The sequence below is a fragment of the Juglans microcarpa x Juglans regia genome, chromosome 6D (assembly GCF_004785595.1).
Source record: "Juglans microcarpa x Juglans regia isolate MS1-56 chromosome 6D, Jm3101_v1.0, whole genome shotgun sequence".
Taxonomy (NCBI): Eukaryota; Viridiplantae; Streptophyta; class Magnoliopsida; order Fagales; family Juglandaceae; genus Juglans; species Juglans microcarpa x Juglans regia.
In genome coordinates, this window is record NC_054604.1 from 19,399,335 (window position 1) to 19,421,661 (window position 22,327).

General features: G+C 37.7%; 1 protein-coding gene across 10 annotated transcripts; it reads left to right on the top strand.

The window, feature by feature from the left end:
* Nucleotides 1-360: 360 nt before the first annotated feature.
* On the top strand, nucleotides 361-11,368 carry LOC121235143 (alkylated DNA repair protein ALKBH8 homolog). 10 transcript variants are annotated; one of them, XR_005934522.1, is made up of 10 exons: nucleotides 363-554; nucleotides 650-1,020; nucleotides 2,003-2,104; nucleotides 2,251-2,337; nucleotides 3,603-3,728; nucleotides 4,341-4,631; nucleotides 6,163-6,228; nucleotides 6,633-6,999; nucleotides 8,027-8,071; nucleotides 9,334-9,563. XR_005934522.1 is itself a non-coding variant. In XM_041131408.1 (9 exons), exons 2-9 carry the CDS (start codon nucleotides 718-720, stop codon nucleotides 11,132-11,134), a joined length of 1,290 nt encoding a protein of 429 aa, XP_040987342.1. In that variant the 5' UTR covers nucleotides 363-554; nucleotides 650-717; the 3' UTR covers nucleotides 11,135-11,368. The 10 variants fall into 10 exon arrangements, 9 of the variants coding, with proteins under 9 accessions (XP_040987349.1, XP_040987341.1, XP_040987347.1 ...); XM_041131408.1 differs by lacking the exons at nucleotides 8,027-8,071; nucleotides 9,334-9,563 and adding an exon at nucleotides 11,081-11,368 and having other exon boundaries at nucleotides 6,633-6,893; XM_041131407.1 differs by lacking the exons at nucleotides 8,027-8,071; nucleotides 9,334-9,563 and having other exon boundaries at nucleotides 362-554; nucleotides 2,009-2,104; nucleotides 6,633-7,009.
* Nucleotides 11,369-22,327: the final 10,959 nt, after the last annotated feature.

The window sequence follows — 22,327 nt, forward strand, 5'->3', positions numbered from 1 at the left end:
GTAATGAGATGGTTTTAGATAAAAATTAAAAATTAAATAAAATATTATTAAAATATTATTTTTTTAATTAAAAATAATAGTTACGATCGTGAGTGCACAAATACCGTACAATCACTTTAAAAAAAGTGAATAAATATAGAATTTATTTAAAAAATTAATTTTTTAATAGTAAACTCTATTATTTTTTAAAGTACTTGTACTATACTTGTGTACTCTATGATTATATGTATTATTACTTTTTTTAATATTATTATTATTTTAAAATTTAAAAAAATTAAATTACATGAAAATTTAAAAAAATAATAATAAAAACTTTCACCATCCAAACCGCAAAAAAACTACCCTACTCTCTCAAACGCTTCAATTTGAATCCTCAGTACCAACGCTATTAGGTTCAGCCTCTCGAGGGAGGGCCGGGCGCAGCTGCCCAGTGCCCAATTACTTTTTTGGGCCAAGCAAAATCAATATCACCGTCCTCTTTAAACCTCCTCGGTGTAAGCCCCTCCCACTACGTTTTTGCATCGACTCTTCGCGCGGCTTCCCAGTTCCCACCACAGCTGTGTGTTTGGATCTTTTGACATTATTGGAATCTTTCTTTCTTTTTTCGGTTTTTCTTCCATGAACCCACCCTAAGAAAATTGTTGATTGGCAGAATTCTTCCACTGAGGCGAAGAGATTGAGCCGATTCAATCGGCTGTAACGATATCCTTCACTTCCATGGGATTGCCAAGGTTTGGGCGTCCGAAGGGTTTTGAAGGCGATTCGAGTCCCAACCTTTACGTGGCCAACTGTGGGCCGGCAGTGGGACTTTCTTACGACTCCATTGCCTCAGTTTTCAGTGCCTTTGGGGAACTCAAAGGTGTCTTTGCGGCTGACGACAGTGGTGCCCGTGTTATTGTCTCTTATCGTGATGAGAGTTCCGCCACAGCTGCATTGGAAGCATTTGATGGACACCCTTGTCCTGACCTTGGAGGCCGTTCGTTGCACATCCGGTATTCAGTACTTCAACCCACTTCACAGGTATGTTATGGAACTAGCGGGCTCAGTCAATATATATGATTGGGGAGAAACTTCTTGTGAGACTTCTTTTTTTTATTTAAGTTTGTGAAACTTGTTTTGGTTTTCTATCTGTTTTTGTCGCAAAAACTAGGCTAGTGATTAGATCATTTTCTTTTGAGAGAGAAATTGTTTTGGTGAGTAAAATCTCCAATTTTTTTAGGCTAATAAACATGAACGATTACATTTATTTACTTTTTGCTCCTTACGATGAATTTGTATGTAATATCTAAATTCATACTAAAACTAGTTTTTTTTTTTTTTTGATAAGTAAATATATATATATATATATATATCAAAATGAGTAATAAAGTACACTGAAGGTATACAAAAGAACATCTTGCCCATAATAGAAAACCCCTAATAACCCAAAAAGTCCGTGAAAAACAATCCAAAATACACCAAGCCCGACCCCAACCTCTTGCTTCCTGTAGAACTAAAACTCTTCCCAAAAACCCCACTCCAACCCATTGTTTTCCCGTCTTCACAATGCCCTCCCTTTAGACTCCCATCTAGACGAGCTATTACCCTTAGCGTCGTAGTTGATTCCCAAAAAAAGACGTTGTAACTCCCTGCTTTTCTTGAAACTTGATTTGGTTTCAAGCGCATGGCTTGCCTCGATCGCAGTCTTAGATGTGATAATTGGTGTTTTCTCACACGGGATTTGTACGATTTGGTTGGCCATTGCTTAATTATTGTCTCTTAAGCAGATAACTTGGAATTTGTTTAAATAGACTTGATATTTGAATTCCTTGTTAAAATCTGGACAAGTAGCCAGGAACATTGTGTATTTATCGGGAGCCTTTTATAGGTATACTATTGAATTCATTCGTGTACAAGTAGATCATCAATGGCTCAATGGAACTCATTATCTTTTATCGTACACAAGCAGCAGTATCCATTATGTATATGTCTCTTGTAGATTGATAAAGTTGCTTGCCTTCAGGGGCAGGTTAGTGACTCAGTTCCAGTATCGCTGATGGCTTCTGAGTTGAACATTCCTGGCCTTTACTTATTGCAGGACTTTGTCACCATCAAAGAAGAGGAGGTTAGGTCACTGTCTTCTGTTGCAGGACTTTATTCTTGCTTTATTCAATCTTCTGCACTTAAGCTTCTAATCCTGTCTGAGTAAATGTTGCATGAAAGTTTTTGGCTTTCACTATATTCTTTATGTTACATTTCTTTGTTTTTCAGGAATTGCTTGCAGCCATTGATGCTAGGCCTTGGAAAAGTCTTTCCAAAAGAAGGGTTCAGCATTATGGCTATGAATTTTGCTATGAAGTATGTCACATGATATAGAAAAACTAGCTCCTCCTGTCACTTCGTGCATATACTGACGCACATGTATATATGTGTGCTATGTATATATAAAAGTGCACACTAGTTGATATGTATGCAAGTCAGCATATATTCTGGGCTAGACTTTGTGGGACTCTGGTGTAAAAAAACAGTTAGTTTGCATTGCTGGATAATGGAATTATCGCTGCCATAGTAGTTGTAAAGCATTTCTTGGCCTCATTTTTCATTTTCTTTATTTTTATTTTTTCCTCTGTTCATTTATTGTTTTCTATTCTTTTGGCTGCAAGAACTGGTGGAAGTTTGTGGACAATGTGGCTATACCTAATACAATAAATGATTATAGTTTGCAGTGCTGTTCTTATGATTAAGTTCCAGGATCTTGCTACAAATGCTGCCCCCATCCATTATTTTCTTTTCAGCACCTTGATCTAAGCTTTATTTCTATGTTTCTTGTAGTTTTTCCATACTGTGTGGGTATGATAACTTGAGCGGTCTGGGCTTTAACTGACAATTCTTCTATGCACATCTTACTTACCAAATTTGCATATATTACTTACCAAATTCAAACACATTGAATAATAATTGAGCCTTCATGAAATCCAGAATAAGCCACAAGAACTTCTCACATCAACATGTGGTAGTGCTCTCTAGTTGTTGTATATGCATGTTTATGGCTTCTTGGTATTTTTTCAAATGTTTTCTATGACCAATAATTGTTGTAGATTTTACATGATGGTCACTAGGGACGAGAAGGTCTTATATTGGTGCAAAATAAAATTATAAAGTAGACAACCATGTTTAAATGAGAACTAGAGAAGTTATTGCTGGTAGGGGAATACCAAATTGGTCTACATGTGGGGTCTGCTATTTGTAGATTGGATGTGTTTTCTCTGGCGTTTATGGGAAGTCAGATTTCTCTGGCCTCTTTTATTTGGAAACCATAAATTGTGATCTTATGTTATCTGAGTTTTGTTAAGTGGGATAGACGCAGCTGTAGATGTTGTACAGATGTATTATACAATATTATTTTTATTGATAATAATATTTCATTCTTTGTGGTGGTGTTATTCTTTTTCCCTTATTGAGAACGATTTTACGGCCTTTATACTTTTAGTGAAAACTTTCAACTCTTAGATCTCTTTTTTCAAGTAGGATATGAATGTCAACTGATCGCTGAGTATTTTTTTTCATTTCCTTCTTTTTTTTTCTATTTCCCTTTCCCCACCCCCTCTCTTTTGGCGGTACAGACTAGGAATGTTAATACGAGACGGAAATTAGGTGAACTTCCCTCATTCGTTTCCCTCATTCTTGAAAGGATCTCATCGTTTCCGAATCTTGATGATTCTGCCAATATAGTTTTGGATCAATTGACGGTATGTTTTACCTACCTTAAATATTTATAATGATTCTGATAATTGTCAATATAAAACCAATTGTGTTTGTGGGCTAAGGCTATTGTATTGAATGGAGAAGAATTTCTGGATTTGCTTTAGTCTGTTTTAGTTAGTGTATGTAGGTATTTCCTCTTGTATACCTCCTGTGTACTTGGGTTATGCCTATTCTTGGTAATAAATCTCTTATTAATTATAAAAATAAATAAATAAATAATTGTCAAGATAAAACCCCCAGAGATTGACTCAAGTGGTATAGGCCTTGGGCTTGGGGGTATGCTTCCCCCAAGTCTAAGGTTCAAATCCCCTTGGGTGCAAACAATTTGTAGGGGCCATCAAACTAGGGGATTTTCCCCTTGAATTACCCGAGATGCACTTGTGGGAAACTCCTTGCCGAGGGTGTGTGCACTCCCGGGATTAGTTGAGACGCTGTTCCTGGACACCCGATGCCAATAAAAAAAAATGTCAATAAAATCTCCTTTTAATTATAATTGTATTCACAGTTCTTTTTAATTATAATAATCCCTCAGAACTATATGATGGTAGTTTTTTAGGATTTATGATTAAGATCTAAGATCAGTGGTTATGTTACAGGTTAATGAGTACCCAACTGGGGTGGGCTTGTCTCCTCACGTAGACACCCATTCTGCATTTGAAGGATTTATATTCAGCCTTTCATTGGCAGGGCCTTGCATAATGGAGTTCAGGCAATATGCTGAATGTGCTTGGCTTCCTAACCATACCTCAAGCCCCAGTATGAAAATGCAAAGTCCTGAAGATGACAAAAGTTTCTTAAGGAGGGCAATCTATCTTCCCCCACGGTCCATGCTTCTATTATCTGGGGAGGCTCGTTATGCTTGGCATCATTACATTCCACACCACAAGGTATATCATATTGACCTCGGGTCATCTACTTGTTATATACTAAAATTTTAAATTGATGTGCACTTCTGAGAAAAAAAAATTCTTGGGATTGTAGTTTGTTTATTTATTTATTCTTTTGATGAATGATAATGTGAGATATAATGATAATTGGGCCAATACATATACACATTAATACGTCAGAATGTGAGAAAAACACCAAAGTATTTTGTCCGGAGATAACCTTCCAATCATCTCATTATTTTGTCCGGAGATAACCTTCCAATCATCTCATTCCATGTCCCTCATCCAATGGGTTGTCGATTCAAGCTCACATTGAGGACAGATTAATTTCATAACTTTGTGGGACATATCTATTGAATTATATTAATGAAATCTTTTATTTTTGCGTCACAATTATAAAGTTTAATCATATCTGACTGAGTGTTCTGCTTCCCACTTTGAGCTTTTACAATTTGTTTCAAATGAATTTTTTTTTTTTTTTGGCTTGTTTAATGACAATGAGTTCTCATATGTTTCTGATTCAGTTATATGTAAATTCTTATTTTGTGATTTTGTAATTACTATTGGATCATAGTACCAGAGCCTAGTAAATGAAATGTTGCTATTTCAATTCTAAGAGCTCTTTCCTGAGAGTACCCTGTCTCTTCCCCCGCCCACTTTGTGAGGTACCTACCCTATGCTTTCTGGGTGGCCCCGACTGCCCTCCCTTCCTTCCCTCTCCCTCCCCTTCCCTTCCCTTTTCCTTACCTCTCTTCCCACTTTCCCTTCTCTTCAACCCTTCCTTTTAGTGCTTTTTCTTCTTCCCATTTTTTCTCCATCAGATCTACCCTCTAGCCAGTTTTGCTGATCTTGCGCCTCCTTGGGCTTGATCCCAGCCTTTTCTCTACTGGATGGAGTCTTTTTATGTGCATCCTTGCTCCATGCTTGGCCATCAACGCTTGTGGAACTCCTGCATCATCTCAACAGCAATTTTCTTGACGATTTGTGCATTTTCTTCCCCCTGCCAGCAAGATTTACTGTCAACAATACATCCGGGTGGCTGCTTGGTAGTCTTTTGATGAGCCTGGACGGAAGGTCACTTCTTGTCACTCCTTTGAAGACACCTCAGCAGTTTTTTGTTGGCTCTCTTAAAGTGCAACAACCCTCCCATGAAGTGAAAAGGCTGCCCCAGTATACCTTGTCTGTAGCCTCCTCCAGCAGTATCGTCTTCTGCCTCTTGTGGCTACTGCCATTGGCACCACTGCTGCTCTAGCTGGCCTCTCTCCTTTAGCTTGTGAGAAGTTTTATTGATTTGATCCTTTGGCCCATGTTTCAAAATTTTATTTTGAGCTATATGCCCAACTTTTTTGCTGCATTGGTTATGGGTTCTGTTGAGGCCCCTATTGCACCCCCTTGTGAGCCTTTTTTTGTAAAGTTAATATAGTTTGTTATTGCTTAAAAGAAACTATTGGATCAGATTGAATACGTCTTTCTCTCTCTATCTCTCGACTTTTTATACACTTACGGCAAGCCGATAATCTTTTGTTTACAGATTGATTTGGTAAAGGACAGCGTGATCAGGAGGGGTTCAAGGAGGGTGTCTTTCACGTTTCGTAAGGTGTTTGGAATTACTTTTTAACCCATTCGCTGCCAGATGAATTGACCTTTATATTTTGGAAAATGATTTGTCTAGGGTATGCAATTAGCGACACCCCCATCATACCACCCCCCCCCCCCCCCCCCCCCCCCCCCCCCCCCCCCCCCCCCCCCCCCCCCCCCCCCCCCCCCCCCCCCAAATTCACGCCTCTTGAAAAAAAGAAACAAAAAAAGTGGTATCCACCTGAAAAACCTTCTTTTTTTTTTTTTATGGTGAATACTATTTTTTTCAAAGAGAGTGCACGGTGCCCTAGATTTATATCTAACATTATTTTTTAACCCATTTGATTTCAATGTGTATATGCCAATTTTCGTTCAAATTTTTCCTGTTTTCTACTGTGAACTATTTACTTTTACTTTTTCCAGGTTAGAACGGTCCTTGCCAATGTGAATTTCCCAAGTATTGTGATTCCCAGAGATGAGAAGACTGGTTTTATACTGGTTGAAAATCAAAGCCGGACAATTCAATGCTCAAGCGTCTACGTCCCAACAATCATAATTGTTTGTAGGAAATCGTTAGTCTTGAGTCTTGACTCTAGAGCGACACGATTGGAGTTGGACTCATTATCAAAGATGATACATTCTCCTAGTTTCCGAGGATCGCACAGATTATTCCTTCGCTTAACAGTAGATATTTGGTTCACTTGTCTTGCAAGAGAAAATCATCTTTATTTACCCAAGTCTCCAGTCACGAAAAATAACTTATATAAACAAATATGCTAATGCTCAAATGCTAATTGATTCAGTAGCTCTAGGGGCAACCGGGGTTGTGTCCCCGCCGCATCCCCACATGATGTGGCATATGTCACGTCATCTTTTTTAATTTAAAAAATACACGAAGAAAGTGGGAAGGGAAGTGAAATGAAATGGGTTTCATTTTCGTGCGAGAGCTACTAGATCCTGAGCCTAAAGCTCTCCTTGTCTGGTGTGTGGTCATCTTTTTTTCTCCTCGTCTCATTTTCGTGCGAGAGCTATTGATTTTCAACCACTGGTAAATCCATTTCTATCGACTGTTCATCATTGTGGGGGAGAGAGCGACTTCAGCATCTGCTTTAAGGTATATTATTCGAACGAAGTAGCTAGATTCAGTAAATAGATTTGCTAAAATCTCACAAATGACTCTACATTGAACTGTAAATATCATGTGAATTGTTCCCAGTGAGAGGAGACCCACGTTTGTTTGCTGTAGTTTGCATAGATATTGTATAGAAAAATTATTGGCTTTGTTCGGTGAACAAAATGGAGAGAGATTGTGAATCGTAAACACCAAATACTTGAGTCAAAATCCGAGAAAATGTTCCCAAAAGAAAATGGGGTGCAATGTGTATGAGAGAGAGAAAGACGAAGAGGGTTTTGAAGTCCAAACAAATGAAGGAGATTAGGAATAATTTTTTTTTTCCCTGTGAGCCACAGCGGCTGAGTCTTCATCAACATGGATCTTCGATGCCGTTAGCTAACAGTTTAGCGGTGCTGCGGCTTGGAGCAGCAGCGAGAAGAGGATCAAAGGAGATGCAGAGATCCAGAAGCTCAGAGGAGACGCGGAGATGGAGAAGATCAGTTTTAGTCCACGGGCTCAGGAACTGACTTTCGATGGAGAAGATCAGTTTTAGAGGAGGAATGATATGAAGAGATCATTTGGATTTCCAAGTGAGCAACGGGCTCAGTTCCATTATTTCAAATGAAACAAACCGTTTCATTAACCCTCCAACTAGGACACGGTTATGCACCGATTCTCCAAGCCGGTTGTATTCAGCATTTTTCTAATTGATTATTCCCATTCTGATGGCATGGTTACTTTTGACTCTACATATGACACGATCAAAGGCCTTTAGCTGTGCTGCTTGATTTTGCTTATCACAAAGGAATGCTGAATTTAGCTGTGGGATTTCAAATAGTCGTTTGAGTTTTTTGATTTTGAAGTGTTTAATTGGTATTCTTGTAGGTAATAAAGCTTTTATTTGTAGAGCTTTTAAATGTAGACTTTTGTAAAGAAAAATGAAAGTGTATCTATCATTTGTATTAATTAGATTTTTTTTTTTAAGGATTTGTGTTTGTTTATTTTTTAGTATTGTGTTTTTTATTTTATTTCTTGTATTTTTAAAAATACATAAAAAATGCTTTGAAAAAAAAATTACACTATCAGTACAATTCCTCGGTGGGTTGTTTTATGGCACAATAATCCTATTTTCAATTTTTGAACGATACACTTGTTTGAAAATGCATTTTTGCTTATTTCGAGATACTTTGGGATTGAAATTCAATAAATAAATTGCACAGTTAGGTTTGTATGAATATTTAGGATTTTACAATGTAAAGTTTATTTTTTACTTTTCCAAAGTGAATAGTAACCTCAATAGTAGCTTCTAGTGCAGTGTTTTCAAAATCACAATGTGGAATGTCCAAATTAGGTAAGAGAAGTTTTATTTGGACACTTGACAAGATTTGAGCCACACTTGGTGAATAGTATTGGACATTTGGCACAAAAAAAAACCACGAAATTTATTGTAAAGGAATCAAGGTGTGAGATCATGCCATCTAAACAAAACCCTGTTTTCCCATCTGATCTACCAAATTGTGCCAAACCAAAGAGAGTTTTAACCCATGTGAAACCCTAAATAGTTCAAATCCAACGAAAACCCCAAAAACTTAGTTGAAAGTGAAACCCTAAAGGTTTCCCCAAATCCTAAAGTTGGCCTTCAAACCCTTTTCGATCTTATTTCTAGCATTGTCTGTAATCCTTTAATTAAATCACTTCCACATGCTATTAATTTATCAAATTCATGTTATGACATTATTATCCAATCTTTTAAATCTTGAAAATTTGATTAGACCAAGAAAAATTGAATCTGGACTAGATAGCATCCAAAACCCTCTCTAAACCCCAAATTGAAGCCAACTTGGTTAAGCTCCACGAATTTGACCACCTTGGCAAAGCTTCTTGAGGAAGTTTCCTCCCTTACACGACAGACCAGCCTCTGCCCTTGGAAGCCCTCAAATAGTTCCTTGATGGGAGAGAAAAGTCCACCTCATCACCCTTCATACCTCACAATAACAGCGACAACCCTTCTCCCTCACTATTCTTCACTTTTTGTGACATAGGCACCTCCAATCAAAAGGTCATTTAAGCCCATACCTCCCCCTTCCAGAAGTCTAGAGTCGTGCAACACACACTTCACTTCATTTCATCACGTTTCCACCCTGTTCTTAGAGAGAAACCCTTAAGAGCTCTCTCAGACAAATTTCTGAGTCGTTTTGCATGGTGTTTTCAACCCCTTCTAAGTACTTTCTCATAATGACTCCTTCATGAAAGTTGTTCATCTTTGAGAATAGTTTCCGTGGATAGATTATTCATTTCATTTCCTGGTCATTTGAGTAGTCAAAAGTTATTTTAGTCATGGAAAGATCATTCTGGGCGTTAAACTAAATAGTGTGTTATATTTTAGAATTTTTTACCAAGCTAATGGATAGATCTTAGTCCGCAATTTTTATGGAGTATTTTTAACATATGTATATGAATTTTCATTGAGGATTTGTTGCATGAATAAAGTTTTTGATGAAATATTTTCTCAGATCTAGAAATTTAGAAACTAGAAGAGGAAAAACAGTTTATGTTTTGAGAAAGTTTAAATATTTCGTGGTTTAATCTTACTTCAATGGTTTTGATATTTTTATTGGATGATCTTAAGCCTTTTATATGAATGTTAGGATGTTATTTTGAAGACTTGTGGTATTAGTTTCAAATATATGAGTTTTTATATGAGAGGATACTCGGTTAGGCCAAAGACTTGATGTATTTGGTTAAATCTATGTTTTAGTTTATTTTTAACCATGTGATTTTGAGTTTAAAGCTTGGACCTGTTTAAGGACACCTTTTTGAATGATGGCATGGGATGTTTTGGGTTTGAAGATCTAATCTTTTTAAGTTATGGATCAAGTAGTTGATCAAATCTAGTTAAGAAATTTTTTTTGTTTTTGGACTAAGTGTGGAGCCAAGTACTCCAAGTGGTGTTTTGTGACTTTTTTTTTTTTATATTTTAAAAGCATGGTTGGTCTTAGGATAATGTTATGAGTATATTAGAATGAATTTTGGTTTAATCATGAGTTTTGAAAGTTGGAAGAATTGCTACAAAAATAAAGAGAAATGGCCAATGGATGTCTACAAAATTTGTAGCACAAACAATTTATGGGGTCACAGCAATTGTGACGCATGACGTATGGGATCACAGTAATTGTGGCGCATACACTACGTGAGACACAACAATTGTAACACATAAAATACGTGGGGCTACAACAACTGTGGAGTACATATTAACGCACTCAGAGCTGGTCCAGATACCATATATTGTAATGCGGTAATCGACAGAGATACTTGGCTCTAGGGAACCCATGTAGCACCCACATGGTCACTTTATTAATCAAGCTTATTGAACAAGATTTCAAGTTCATGTATTTCATGTTCATTTCATGTTTCAAGTCATGTTATGTTCAAGTTTATGTTCATATTAAGTTTCAAGTTCACGTTCTTGCTATGTTTCAAGTTCATGTCACGTCAAGTCAAGTCTCTATTTCAAGTTCATGTCTTGTCAAGTTTCAAGTTCAGTTTACGTTTCAGTTCCAATTATGTCAGCTCATGCCATGCTATATCAAGTTATATTATGTTGATTATTAACTTTGATTATGCATTTATACTTTTACAATCATGCATACATCATTAACTTGTGTGGAAGTTTCCTGTTAACTTGCTGAGATTTGTAATCAAATCTCAACGTGGTAGTCCCAACTACCATTCCCTCCGAATGGTAGACGATGTGTTTGGACCAGAGCAAGGAGCAGACATTGGCAAACTAGAGGAGGTTGCTAGATGTTGAAAGGGCGACCCGGAGCTTATAGCCTCCATAGTTAGGTTGTTGGATAGTATTTTGGCATCATTATTTGAGTTACGAGAGTTACTCAATAAACTAGCCCAATAGTAAATTTTTGTAATGTAATTATGGAGTCCGGTCTCTCATGTTTTAAGATTACAGTCTTCTGAGACCCATACTGTAATCATGTTATTTTATCAAGTATGTATGGATCATGTTTTAAGTAATTGAGATATTATTAGTTTGGTGTTTAGTGTTGCTCAAAGAAACAAAATTATCCGCTGCGAATATTACATACTGTTAGATGCATGCTATAAACATTGCATTTTTATTTGTCATGAATGAGAGCAGGTAAACTTATGTTGCTTGTTTCAACGCTTCAGATGTCTATTTGATTCCAAGCGGAATCTAGGGGCATCACTAACGTTGTTTGTGGGATCTGTGAAACTTCAACGTGCTTTTCGTGTGCCTGCAACGACGCATTCTCAAGCAATCCGTGATCAAGAAGCAGCTTCGTCAAGCAAATGAATGAGCAAGCCAAAGGGAGCAACCAAAGGAAAAATCCATGAAAATGAGCAAAAGACAAGGAAAAGCCAATACCATAAAAGGAGGGATGGAGGCGCACCCTCAAGAAATCAAAGCTCTAGGGCGGCATATTTGAGCCTGAAAGTGCAAAATGGAAGTGAAGAACAAACTCAAAGTAATAGCAACCGTGACCAGAGAACTTGCTGCTGCTGCACATACCACAACATAGAGGGACACTGGGCGAAAGATTGCTACTTCTTAAAATGAAGAATTGACACAATGCATGAGAATGGGGAGCTAGACTGATTAGTTGCCCAGCATTCCTCGCCCCTAAGGCAATCAACAGGAAGGGAGCAAGAACAGTCTCAAGGATTTCATAGAAGCAAAATCCTGAAGAGAACGAGAACAATGCGAGGGAATCCTGAAAGAACCTTTCGCCAAAGTCCAAACAAGAACAACTCACCCCTCAGCAAAATCTGAACAATCACAGGAAGATTCGCTGGAGGCAGTTCAACATCTTCAAGCAAAAAAACACATGCTCGAAAAGTGAGATATGAAGAAGTTTTCGCCGTTGGGAGGCTAACAAAGTAGGCAAAAACCTAGAAAACTGCCGCCATCTCCTTTAACAATGACAATAGTGAAAACGTAATATACCCGCATGATAACACACTCATGGTGACAATGTTGCTCACCAACTTCACCACTCAGAGAATACTGATAGACAATAGGAGTTTGGCCAATATCCTCTTCTAGGATGCATTTGTGAAGTTGGGGATCGACCAAAACCAGCTTCGCCTATTGCCAACACTGTTGAAGGGATTCTCAGGGGAGACAATGCAGACAATGGATTCCATCACATTACCTATGCCGAAACAGGCTTGTGCATGGCCACCACCATGACGGATTTCTTGTTGGTCAAGACCTATTCTTCATACAATGCAATAATCGGGCAACCAACTTTGAACAACCTAAAGGCCGTCACCTCCACATTCCACTTGAAAATAAGATTTTCGATGGACATAGGCATGGGTGAAATACGTGGTGAGCAGGTATTGTCACTTGAATGTTAAGTACAAGAGCTCAAGAATTTGGAGAAAGATGTACGAGTAATAGAATCATCCAAGCCTGATGAAAGGACGCCACCACCACCCTGAATATGAGAGTCTATATGGATGACTTGCTGGTTAAGAATAAGGAACTCAATGAACATGTAGTAGACCTGCAAGAAGCTTTCAGCATCCTATGACAATATAAAATGAAGCTCAATCCTATGAACTGTGCCTTCAGCGTGGACTCAGGCAAATTCATTAGCTTCGTAGTCTTGGAAAGAGGAATAGAAGCCAATCAAAGAAGATTAAAGCCAAATCAACATAGAACCACCCCAAAATATAAATGAAGTCCAGAGGCTGACCAGGCGAATAATAACACTCAATAGATTTATGTCAAAGTCAACCAATAGATGTTTGTCTTTCTTTAAAGTATTATGGAAGACTCAATCCTAGAATGATGAGTGCGACCAAGCGTTTAATGAGCTGAAGGAGTACATGTCTAACCCACCCCTCTTAAGTCAAGCTAGAAAAGGACAAACATTATACTTATATTTATCGATTTTCCCGGTTGCCTTCTCAACAGCACTGATAAAAGAATAGAAAAATACCCAAAGGCCAGTATATTATACAAGCGGAGCTTTGAGAGGAACCGAGACTATCTATCCAAAAATGGACATGCTGACCTTTGCACTAATAACAATTATCCGCCAGTTGAGGCCACACTTCCAGGCTTACCCAATCAAAGGTTTAATTGAGGCTCTACTGAAGAAATTATTACAAAAGCCTGATACATCCAAATGCCTCATGATTTGGTCAATTGAGCTAAGCGAGTTTGACATTGAGTATCTCCCCCTAATTTTTGTAAAAGGGAAAGTTCTAGTAGATTTTATAGCTGAGTTCACCAATTTTCACGATGAAGTACAAACAGCACCAATGAGGAATCCCTAGCAGATTTATGTCGACAGCTCCTCATGCCGCACTGGTAGAGGGGTAAGAGTGCATATTGTATCTAATTTCGGCGAAGAATTTTACTACATGATAAAGCTTGCGTTCAAAATTATCAACAATAAAGCAGAATATGAGGCTTTATTGGCAGGACTTATCGTGGAAAAATCATTGGAAGCAAAAGAAATTGATATAAGGGTGTACCCCCAAGTAGTAGTCAATAAGGTGAAGGAGAATACTTGGTGAAAGGGGAAAAGCTTAAGATGTATCTACAAAAAGTACAGGAGAAGCATGATTGTTTTCAATATTTCAACATTAAGCAAATACCCTAGGAGGATAACTAGAAGATGGACAAGTTGGCAAGAACTGCATCAAGCATGGATAAATTAGCTTTACTCTAGAAAGTAACTACCAGAATTGTAGAAATCCTCGTCGTCAAGCTCAAAATCTCCAAACTAAGATCAAGAGCCCCAGAATGGGCACTCAACGTGATCAAGTTTTTATCTACCAGGAAACTCCCAGACGAAAAGTGGGAGGCGAGGAAAGTAAAAAATAAGTAGCTCAATTCATTTTATTAGATGGGGTGTTATACAAATGAGGCTTCTCCGCACCCCTCTTAAGGCGTGTATCCTCTGGAAGAAGCACAATATGTGATGATAGAAATACACGAATGAGTTGTGGAAACCATCCTAGCGAGAAAGGTCTGGCTAGAAAAGCCATAAGGCATGCAATTACTAGCCACGTGCACTCAAATATGTGGAAGTGTCAAAAACATGCGCCAATACCTCATTGCCCGCCAAAAGAATTAACATCGATTATGTCGCCTTGACCCTTCACATAATGGGGGGTCAAAATCATTGAGCCCATGCCCCTACAAAGGAGTAAAATTCATCATTGTTACCATGGATTATTTGACGAAGTAGGTGGAAGTAGAGGCCTTAGCAATAATCACGATTAATAACATCACTAGATTCCTTTGGAAGAATATTATATGCCAATTTGGTACACTTGAATCATAATTTTGGACAACAGATGGTAGTTCGATTTCGACTTCTATCACGATTGGTGTGTCAAGCTAGGAATCAAAGTTAAACACTTCTTTCCAAGACACCCTTAAGCTAATGAACAAGTCGAGACGACTATTAAAACACTACTTGGCATCTTAAAGAAAAAATTAGTGAGCAAAAGAGGAGTTTGGGTAGAAGAACTTCCAGTTGTCCTATTAGTGTACTAAACAATTATAAAAACTCCAATAGGAAAAACCTCTTTCGCCTTAACATACTAAATAGAAGCAGTGGTACCAGTAGAAATCTGAATACCAAGCTATAGAGTCTAGCACTTCGGCGAGGAATTAAACAATAAAAAACTAGAAGAAAATCTCAACCTATTAGGAGAGAAGAGAGAAGGGGTGAAAACCAGGATGGCAACTAACAAGAGAAAAATGAAACATTACTTCAACAGAAGGGTCAAGCCCAAATCATTTAAAGTGGGAGATTTAGTTTTGAAAGAAACGAGAGTAATTGCTCAAGAAGAAGGAAAACCCAGTCCTCGTTGGGAAGGACCATATGTAGTCACAACTTGTCAAAAACCAAAGTCATTTTAAGGATGCAGAAAGGAAAAAGTTACCTCATCCATGGAATGTTGAGCACTTCAGGCAATATTTTGCTTAAATTCGTTATGTAAAATTATTTCAATAAAGATATCTGATTCTCCTCGACATTTGTTTCTTGTGCCATGAGTTAAAGGGTGAAATGACTTCCTTAACTGTTTCACTCCACGCCAATTAGTGCGGTTGAGCCCATCTCTCGCCTAAATATCAAAACCGAATGTTATAACACTTGCATTAGGCATTCAAATGATGAATCAACTTTCTTAAGTGTTTCACTCCTCGCTAATTAGTGTGGTCGAGTCGAGTCCATCTCCCATCTAATATCAAAGCCGAGTATCCTAACACTCGCATCTGACAATAAAATAATAAACCAACTTTCTTAAGTATTTCACTATTAGCCAATTAGTGTAGTCGAGCCCATCTCCCTCCAAATATCAAAGTCAAGTGTCCTAATACTCACATTTGGCAGTCAAAGGATGAACAAAGTTTTTTTAAGTGTTTTACTCTTCTCCAATTAGTTCAGTCGAGCTTATCTCCCACCTAATATCAAAGCCAAGTGTCCTAACACTCACATCCGAAGATCAAAGGATGAAAAAACTATCTTAAGTGTCTCACTCCTCGTTAATTAGCGCGGTTGAGTCAATCTTCTGCCTAACATCAAAGCTGAGTGTCTCAACACTCGCACACAACAATTAAGGGATGGTGCCACTTCCATAAGCGCATCATCCCTCGACAGTTAGTGCAAGCGAGTTCATCAGACAAGTATCCTAACAATCACACTCATGCAGACATACCAGTCATTTTCTACTCAATAAAAGTTAACAAAACCCAAGCATACGCAACAAATGAAGTCCAAACCAAAGTAAATAAAATTTAGATCACAGTCAAAAAAAAAAAAAAAAACCAAATTTGTCTAAAGAATAATGTAATTACAAGTAAAGTAAAGGAAACTAAGGATTGCGAGTTGAAGAAGGAAAGGCGTCAAACATCACATCTCTACCCAAGGAATTGATGACTTGGATGGCGGCGCGATCTGGATGAATGGATCTTAAGTCTAAAGACCTTAAATTTGTGTGAGAGTTCTCCAGCAAATGGTCACTCAACTTTTGCAGACCATTTTTATAATCCAGCCCCTAGGCTCTGTTGTGAACGCCCTTGGCTGCAGCAAGCTGTGGGGAAAGGCATACAATCTCCTCCTTGGTAGCACTCAATTCAGCTTCTAACTCGGTCGCTTGCTGCTCGGAGGAGGCTAATTTGAGCCTCAAGGTCTCTGTGACATGGCTAAGCTACAACTAGAGTTGGTTATGTTCCTTGAGTTCCTTGTTTGCCTCTTCAAACCGAGCCTCTATCAAGGCCATCTCACCGCAAGTGCAGTCAAAGTAGCCATGCTAGATGAGAATTCTTCACTTGAGCCGCCCTATTAGCATACTAGATGTAGCCATGCTCGATCTCCTCCAATTCTTGGTCAAGACAATGGAGCCTATCTTGCCTAGTGTAGTGTTCCTCATCCAAGACTTTAGACTTGAAGTAGCATTGTGACACCTCCTCTTGGGACTTCTCTAAATCCCATCGAAAATCAACCACATCATCTCGAAGGGTGACAACGTCATCTTCTAGCAGTAGCGAAACTACATATACAATACCCCAAAAATTTTTATAATTCACAAGTTTCCCTTATTTTCTATCATCAAAATTTTATGAATATAGAAATCACCCCCCCCCCCCCCCAAAATATATATATATATATATATATATATAAACCTTAGGTACTATCCAAAATTTTCTAAAATATGAATGTAAATAGAAATGTCTTTCTAATTTTTTCTTATATGGCCCAACATTTTATTTGGTTTCTATTTATCATATATTAATTATGATATTGCCCCTTCAAAATTAATTTCTTTGCCCCTAACAATTATATTTGTTTTATTTTTTTATTTTATATAAACATTGCACATTAGAAAAATTGTCACCCCCCACCACATAAAAATTTCAAGTCTCGCAATTGTTCTAATAGAGTATGAGAATAAGATTTCGAATAGGAGAAAGACTCCTCCAACTTGTCCCTCTTCGCCCTTACCTCAAAAACAGCTCGACAAGCCTTGTCAGCAAAGACATGCAAAGAGTGAACAACTTCCTCTAGGTAAGCCTGGTGATAGATCATCCAATCAAGAAGAGAATCAACCCCCTAGGACACAAAACCAATCAAGATTATGAAATGGAAAGAATGGGAATACAACGACTAGAATAAGGAGGCTTATCAAGGATAAAAACACTCCTAAAATTGTGTGCAGTATCTCAAACCGAATCTTTCATATGCTTGTCTGCTCGCAAGGTAGGCCCTAAGGAATGAGACTCAAAGGGTTCAAGCAATCCTAAAAAGTTATGCTCCCCACCAGCGAACGAAGGCTTGGAACCACTCACCCGCCAAAGACAATGAAGCCGTAGGAGATTATGGCAAGGTGGCACTAGCCGAAACTACAAATCTGCCATTCTCAGGTTGTTCGGTATCACCCAAAGAAAGGACCTAGGCCGAAGTCTCCTTTATATTCATGGGCGAAGAAGCTCCTCCACTAAGAGGTGAGGTACTGAAAAGGAGGGAAAGGTATAGAGACCTGAACCCTACTAAGGTTAGCACCTGAAGGATCATTACGAGATAATTCCCAAGGATTGAACGGGAAGTTGGGAGTTTCTGTACCAAAAGCTGTGGAAAGAATGGATGGTGGGGATGCTTACCCCACCATCTTCGACATGTGAGGGAGCATCGCGATTAAGCCAAGGTAATGCCTCATCATTGATCCAAGGCACTCCAACATAGTCTCCTGGTGCCGAAGACATCCCTCTGATGTCCTCGAAAGGCATCTTGGGAAGAGGACCAAGGCAATCCTCAGGGTCCACCTCTTCTTGAATGAGAGTCTGAACCAAGCAATCAAGAGTTAGCAATGGCTAATGAACCTGCCATCGGTCGCCAAGCGAGGATGACAAATGCGTCCAATGAGGCTTAGAGGCGCCTTAAGGGTGATGAAACATGTCATTATTGTCCAAAACCAACTGGGGGATTTGAAGCCTCACGCTCAGAACTGGATCGGGCTTGGCCCTAACTGCTCTGCTAACCGTCTCGCTTCCCAAGCGAGATTTCTTCCCCTTCTGCTTCGGCAGAATAGAAGATAGCCTTTTCTGTCTATGAGGAGCGGACGACCCACTCAAAAATTGACCCCCAAGGACATGGGAGTGGTTGGCAGAACAAAGAGCCGATCAATATTCACCTGAGTGAGAAGAACATCACTATAGACTGCCTCAAGGTTCTGTCCAATCTAAGAATAGACTTGTTGTAGGTGGGCTTTCTCTCATTCAGAAAGCACCTCACCAAATTCGCGATCCTTGGGAACAATGCTCCATAGTGTCCAGATCGAAAACTCTTGGCCATTGGTGTCGCCCACTGGAAACTCCCAGCATGTACAAGAAATGAAGAAAAATTCCTTATGCCACTCTTTGGTGTGAAAGTAGCGGGACTCCAAACACACCACCATGTATTTGTTTCGTGAATGGAAACTGCATTGATTCTCGTCATGATGCCAAACATCATGAGTGTAAATGAACTCCCGAGCAGTAAAGTCTGGATATTTCTCGCTGACAAGTTCCAAAACTTGACGCCACACAACTTAACACGATCATAAAGTCCTCCAGGCATTAGGAAGAAGTTCTAAAAGGGATAGACCCAAGAAATTTAAGAAATCTTGAACAATGCGACAAAAAGGGAGTTGAAGCCCCATCAGAAATATGCTCATGTATAGCGCAACCCATTCGGCAAACCCTTATGAATCGTTGGCCCCACGATGGGCTCCAGACAATTCTAAAACTATGAAGTTTGGAATCTTGTATAAGTTCCTCATCGAATCCAAATCTGACTGTGAGGTAGTTGCAGACCAATGATGTCCTTTAAGATCAGTTGAATAGTGCGAACTAGCACCCTTAGACTTATTAGGGGAATCATGGGGACATGAAGAATGCAAACCACAGGAGCCAAAGAGAGAAGTATTACGGGGAGCCATTAGCGATGAAAAGAGTAGAGGCTAAAAGGAAAAGCTAGAAGAAGCGATATTAGAGTTTAAAGGGAGACGCAATGGCAAGAAACAGAAATGAAAGAGTAAAAAATAAAGAAAAAAGAGTTTAAAAAGTGGAACAACAATGGTTGAATCACCCCCAGTAGGAAAGAGATGAGTGTCAAAGGAACAGAGACAAATCGGGCAAATCTCATGATCTGCACTGCATGAAAAGACATAGATGCTAAGTCGGCACAGGTTATCCCAAATGCAGGAATATGTGTCATCAAGGGAAGTTATCATAGGCAAAGGCAAAGCGTACAAGGGTTACTGAAACAATGCAAAACAGAATATGAAATTCCCGTCACACTCATAGGGTAACTAGTAGGCCGAATATTCCCCTAAGGAAGTCGGACCGAACCCCATGTCACAAGGGCCTATGAACCCAAAGCCATAAGCCTATCTAGTAAAAACGATGCCCATGATTGCCAAAATGCACTACGAGATTTGAATCCAATCGTCATTAATAGTGGCTTAATGACGTAACGGACAAGGAGTAATATTGATAATCTCCAACGTGATACTCGTCCATGATATTGGCTAGTCATAGTACTCACCACAAGAGAATGTGAAGCACTAATGGTTTGTAGTCCAACGAGGATTAGCGAGGATCAGGTCGTAAGGCAAGTCTTACCAACTGAACACTCGATCTATATAAACAAAGGTCAAAACACACATGCCTAAGGTAACTTCACAATCTAAAAATTGAAATGCTTCGTATACTCAATTCTCACTGACTTATGCATCGGAGGTGTCCCTCACCACACCCCCTCTTATCTTTTGGTGCAGGTTGCTAAAGGCCATTTCTAGGTGTATGAAACACTTCCACAATATGTATTTTCACGTTTTTACAAATTGATGCCACAATTTCAACTTTTGCAATAACATGAGAATAAAGAAATTCAAAATTTGGTATTCCTTCACTCTTTCGTTAGAAAATTAACGAGACAATTTCAATATTTTTAAATTTTTAATTGAATTGTTGATATAGCATAATGATTCCTAGTGCCAATCAATCGAAGTCTGATACGTGGTAGATTACAATCCTTTTGTTAGATTTATAGCAAGAGATTGAAAGAAGTACTTTTTTTTTTTTTTAACAAACAAAGAATTAAGCAAAACAATACGTAATTAACGAAGTCATAATTGGAACCAAATCAAGATGAAAACCAAGATCACATGAAGCCTCTGCAGCGACCTTGCTTGAAAGAAAAGAAGGAGATTGATGCCACCATTGGAGCGTATCATCCACTACTCTAGCATGTCTTTCCAAGAAATGTGCTGCTTTACTGCCTTGTTTACCAACATGAACAACCTTCAGGTATTTGAAATTGGATAACAAAAATCTGTTGCGTTTGGATAGTGAGATATTCTCAAGTATTATGTGAATAATAGTAAAAAAGTAATAAAAAATTAATGATAGAATATTGAATAGTAATAAAAATAAGTGAAAAGAAATAAAAAAATAATAAATAGTAGTGAGAGATTCTAAAAATAGTACCCAAACTAGGCCAAATGACTACAGTTTAAAAACTTTTCCTCATTAGAATAGATATCTTCCACCACAAATTCACGATTTGAGAATCACCTTCTAAGATCAAGTTTGAAAGACATATATACATAATTATTTGTAAACCTCTTAATGCAGCAAGAGCCTCAATATCTTCCACTTAATGAGATACCTCATCTTTTCTACACGGTCAAAATCACTACACCCATTTCCCTATGTAAAATAGTTTCCACACCATATTTATTCAAAGAGTAATGACAACCTATCAAAATTAGGGTGTGTTTGAATAGAGAGATAAGATGAGATGAGATTTTTTTTTTAAAGTTAAATATAATATTGTTAAATATAATTTTTTTAGTATATTTTTATTTTAAGATTTGAAAAAGTTGAATTATTTATTATATTTTGTATAGAAATTTAAAAAAAATTATAATAATGAGATGAGTAAGATAGATAGATTTGTGTATTCTAACCCACCCTCAGAGTGAGTTTCCATTTACGCGGTGGAGGAGGTTCCCAACATAGCTAATGTTGTTTCTTGTAGCTCTCCACGTATATGTAAGACAGTTATCTACTATATCTTTTGTTACAATATCAACATTTTTTTTTTGGAATGAAAATCAACATTTTGAAATAGTCTCGAATTTTTTGTTTTTTCACACTCCTCAAGCAATTGACAACATTCTCGAATCATGTTGCATACTTTCCCAATGTCAAAGTTAACTAGATTGATAAAAGTACTTAATTGATTTTTTTTTTTGTTTTATTCTTAACTATCAATATTATGACAATTAAAAACTATGATCTTGATTCATAAAACGTGAAAATTCAAATAAGTTTGGAGAGTGAGATGAGAATTTTGTATTTTGTTTGAAAGTTTAAAATATTATATTTTAATATTATTATTGTTTTGTAATTTGAAAAAGTTGAATTGAGATTTGAAAAAGTTGAATTATTTATTATATTTTGTCTGAAGATTTGAAAAATATATAATGATGAAATGTGATTAGAATTTTGTATTTTATCTTGTGTCCCAAACCAGCCATGTCAATTTTATTAGGTTTATATACATCTATCTTCTTACCAAAGGTGTAACGACACTCGCTACTGATTTTAGAATAAGGTTAATCAAAATTAGTCCTTAGTTTTCATACTTTCACAAATTTAAATGTAAATTTTTAACTTTTACAAAATTGATACATTAATTTTTTAAAAAAAAACTTAATTAAATGCTTACGTCAATCTTCGATTAGAAACTAATGATAGGCTATCACGTGGCTTTAATATGCCATGTGATGCCACATGCTAGGTAATCAAGGATTAACACGTAGTTATACTTATACCACGTGACAATCTCCAATGATTTGTTGAAAGTACCTCATTGTTAATATTTTAAAATTTAGATATTAATTTAAAAAAGGTTCAAAACTATGAAAATGTAAAATTTCAACGATTATT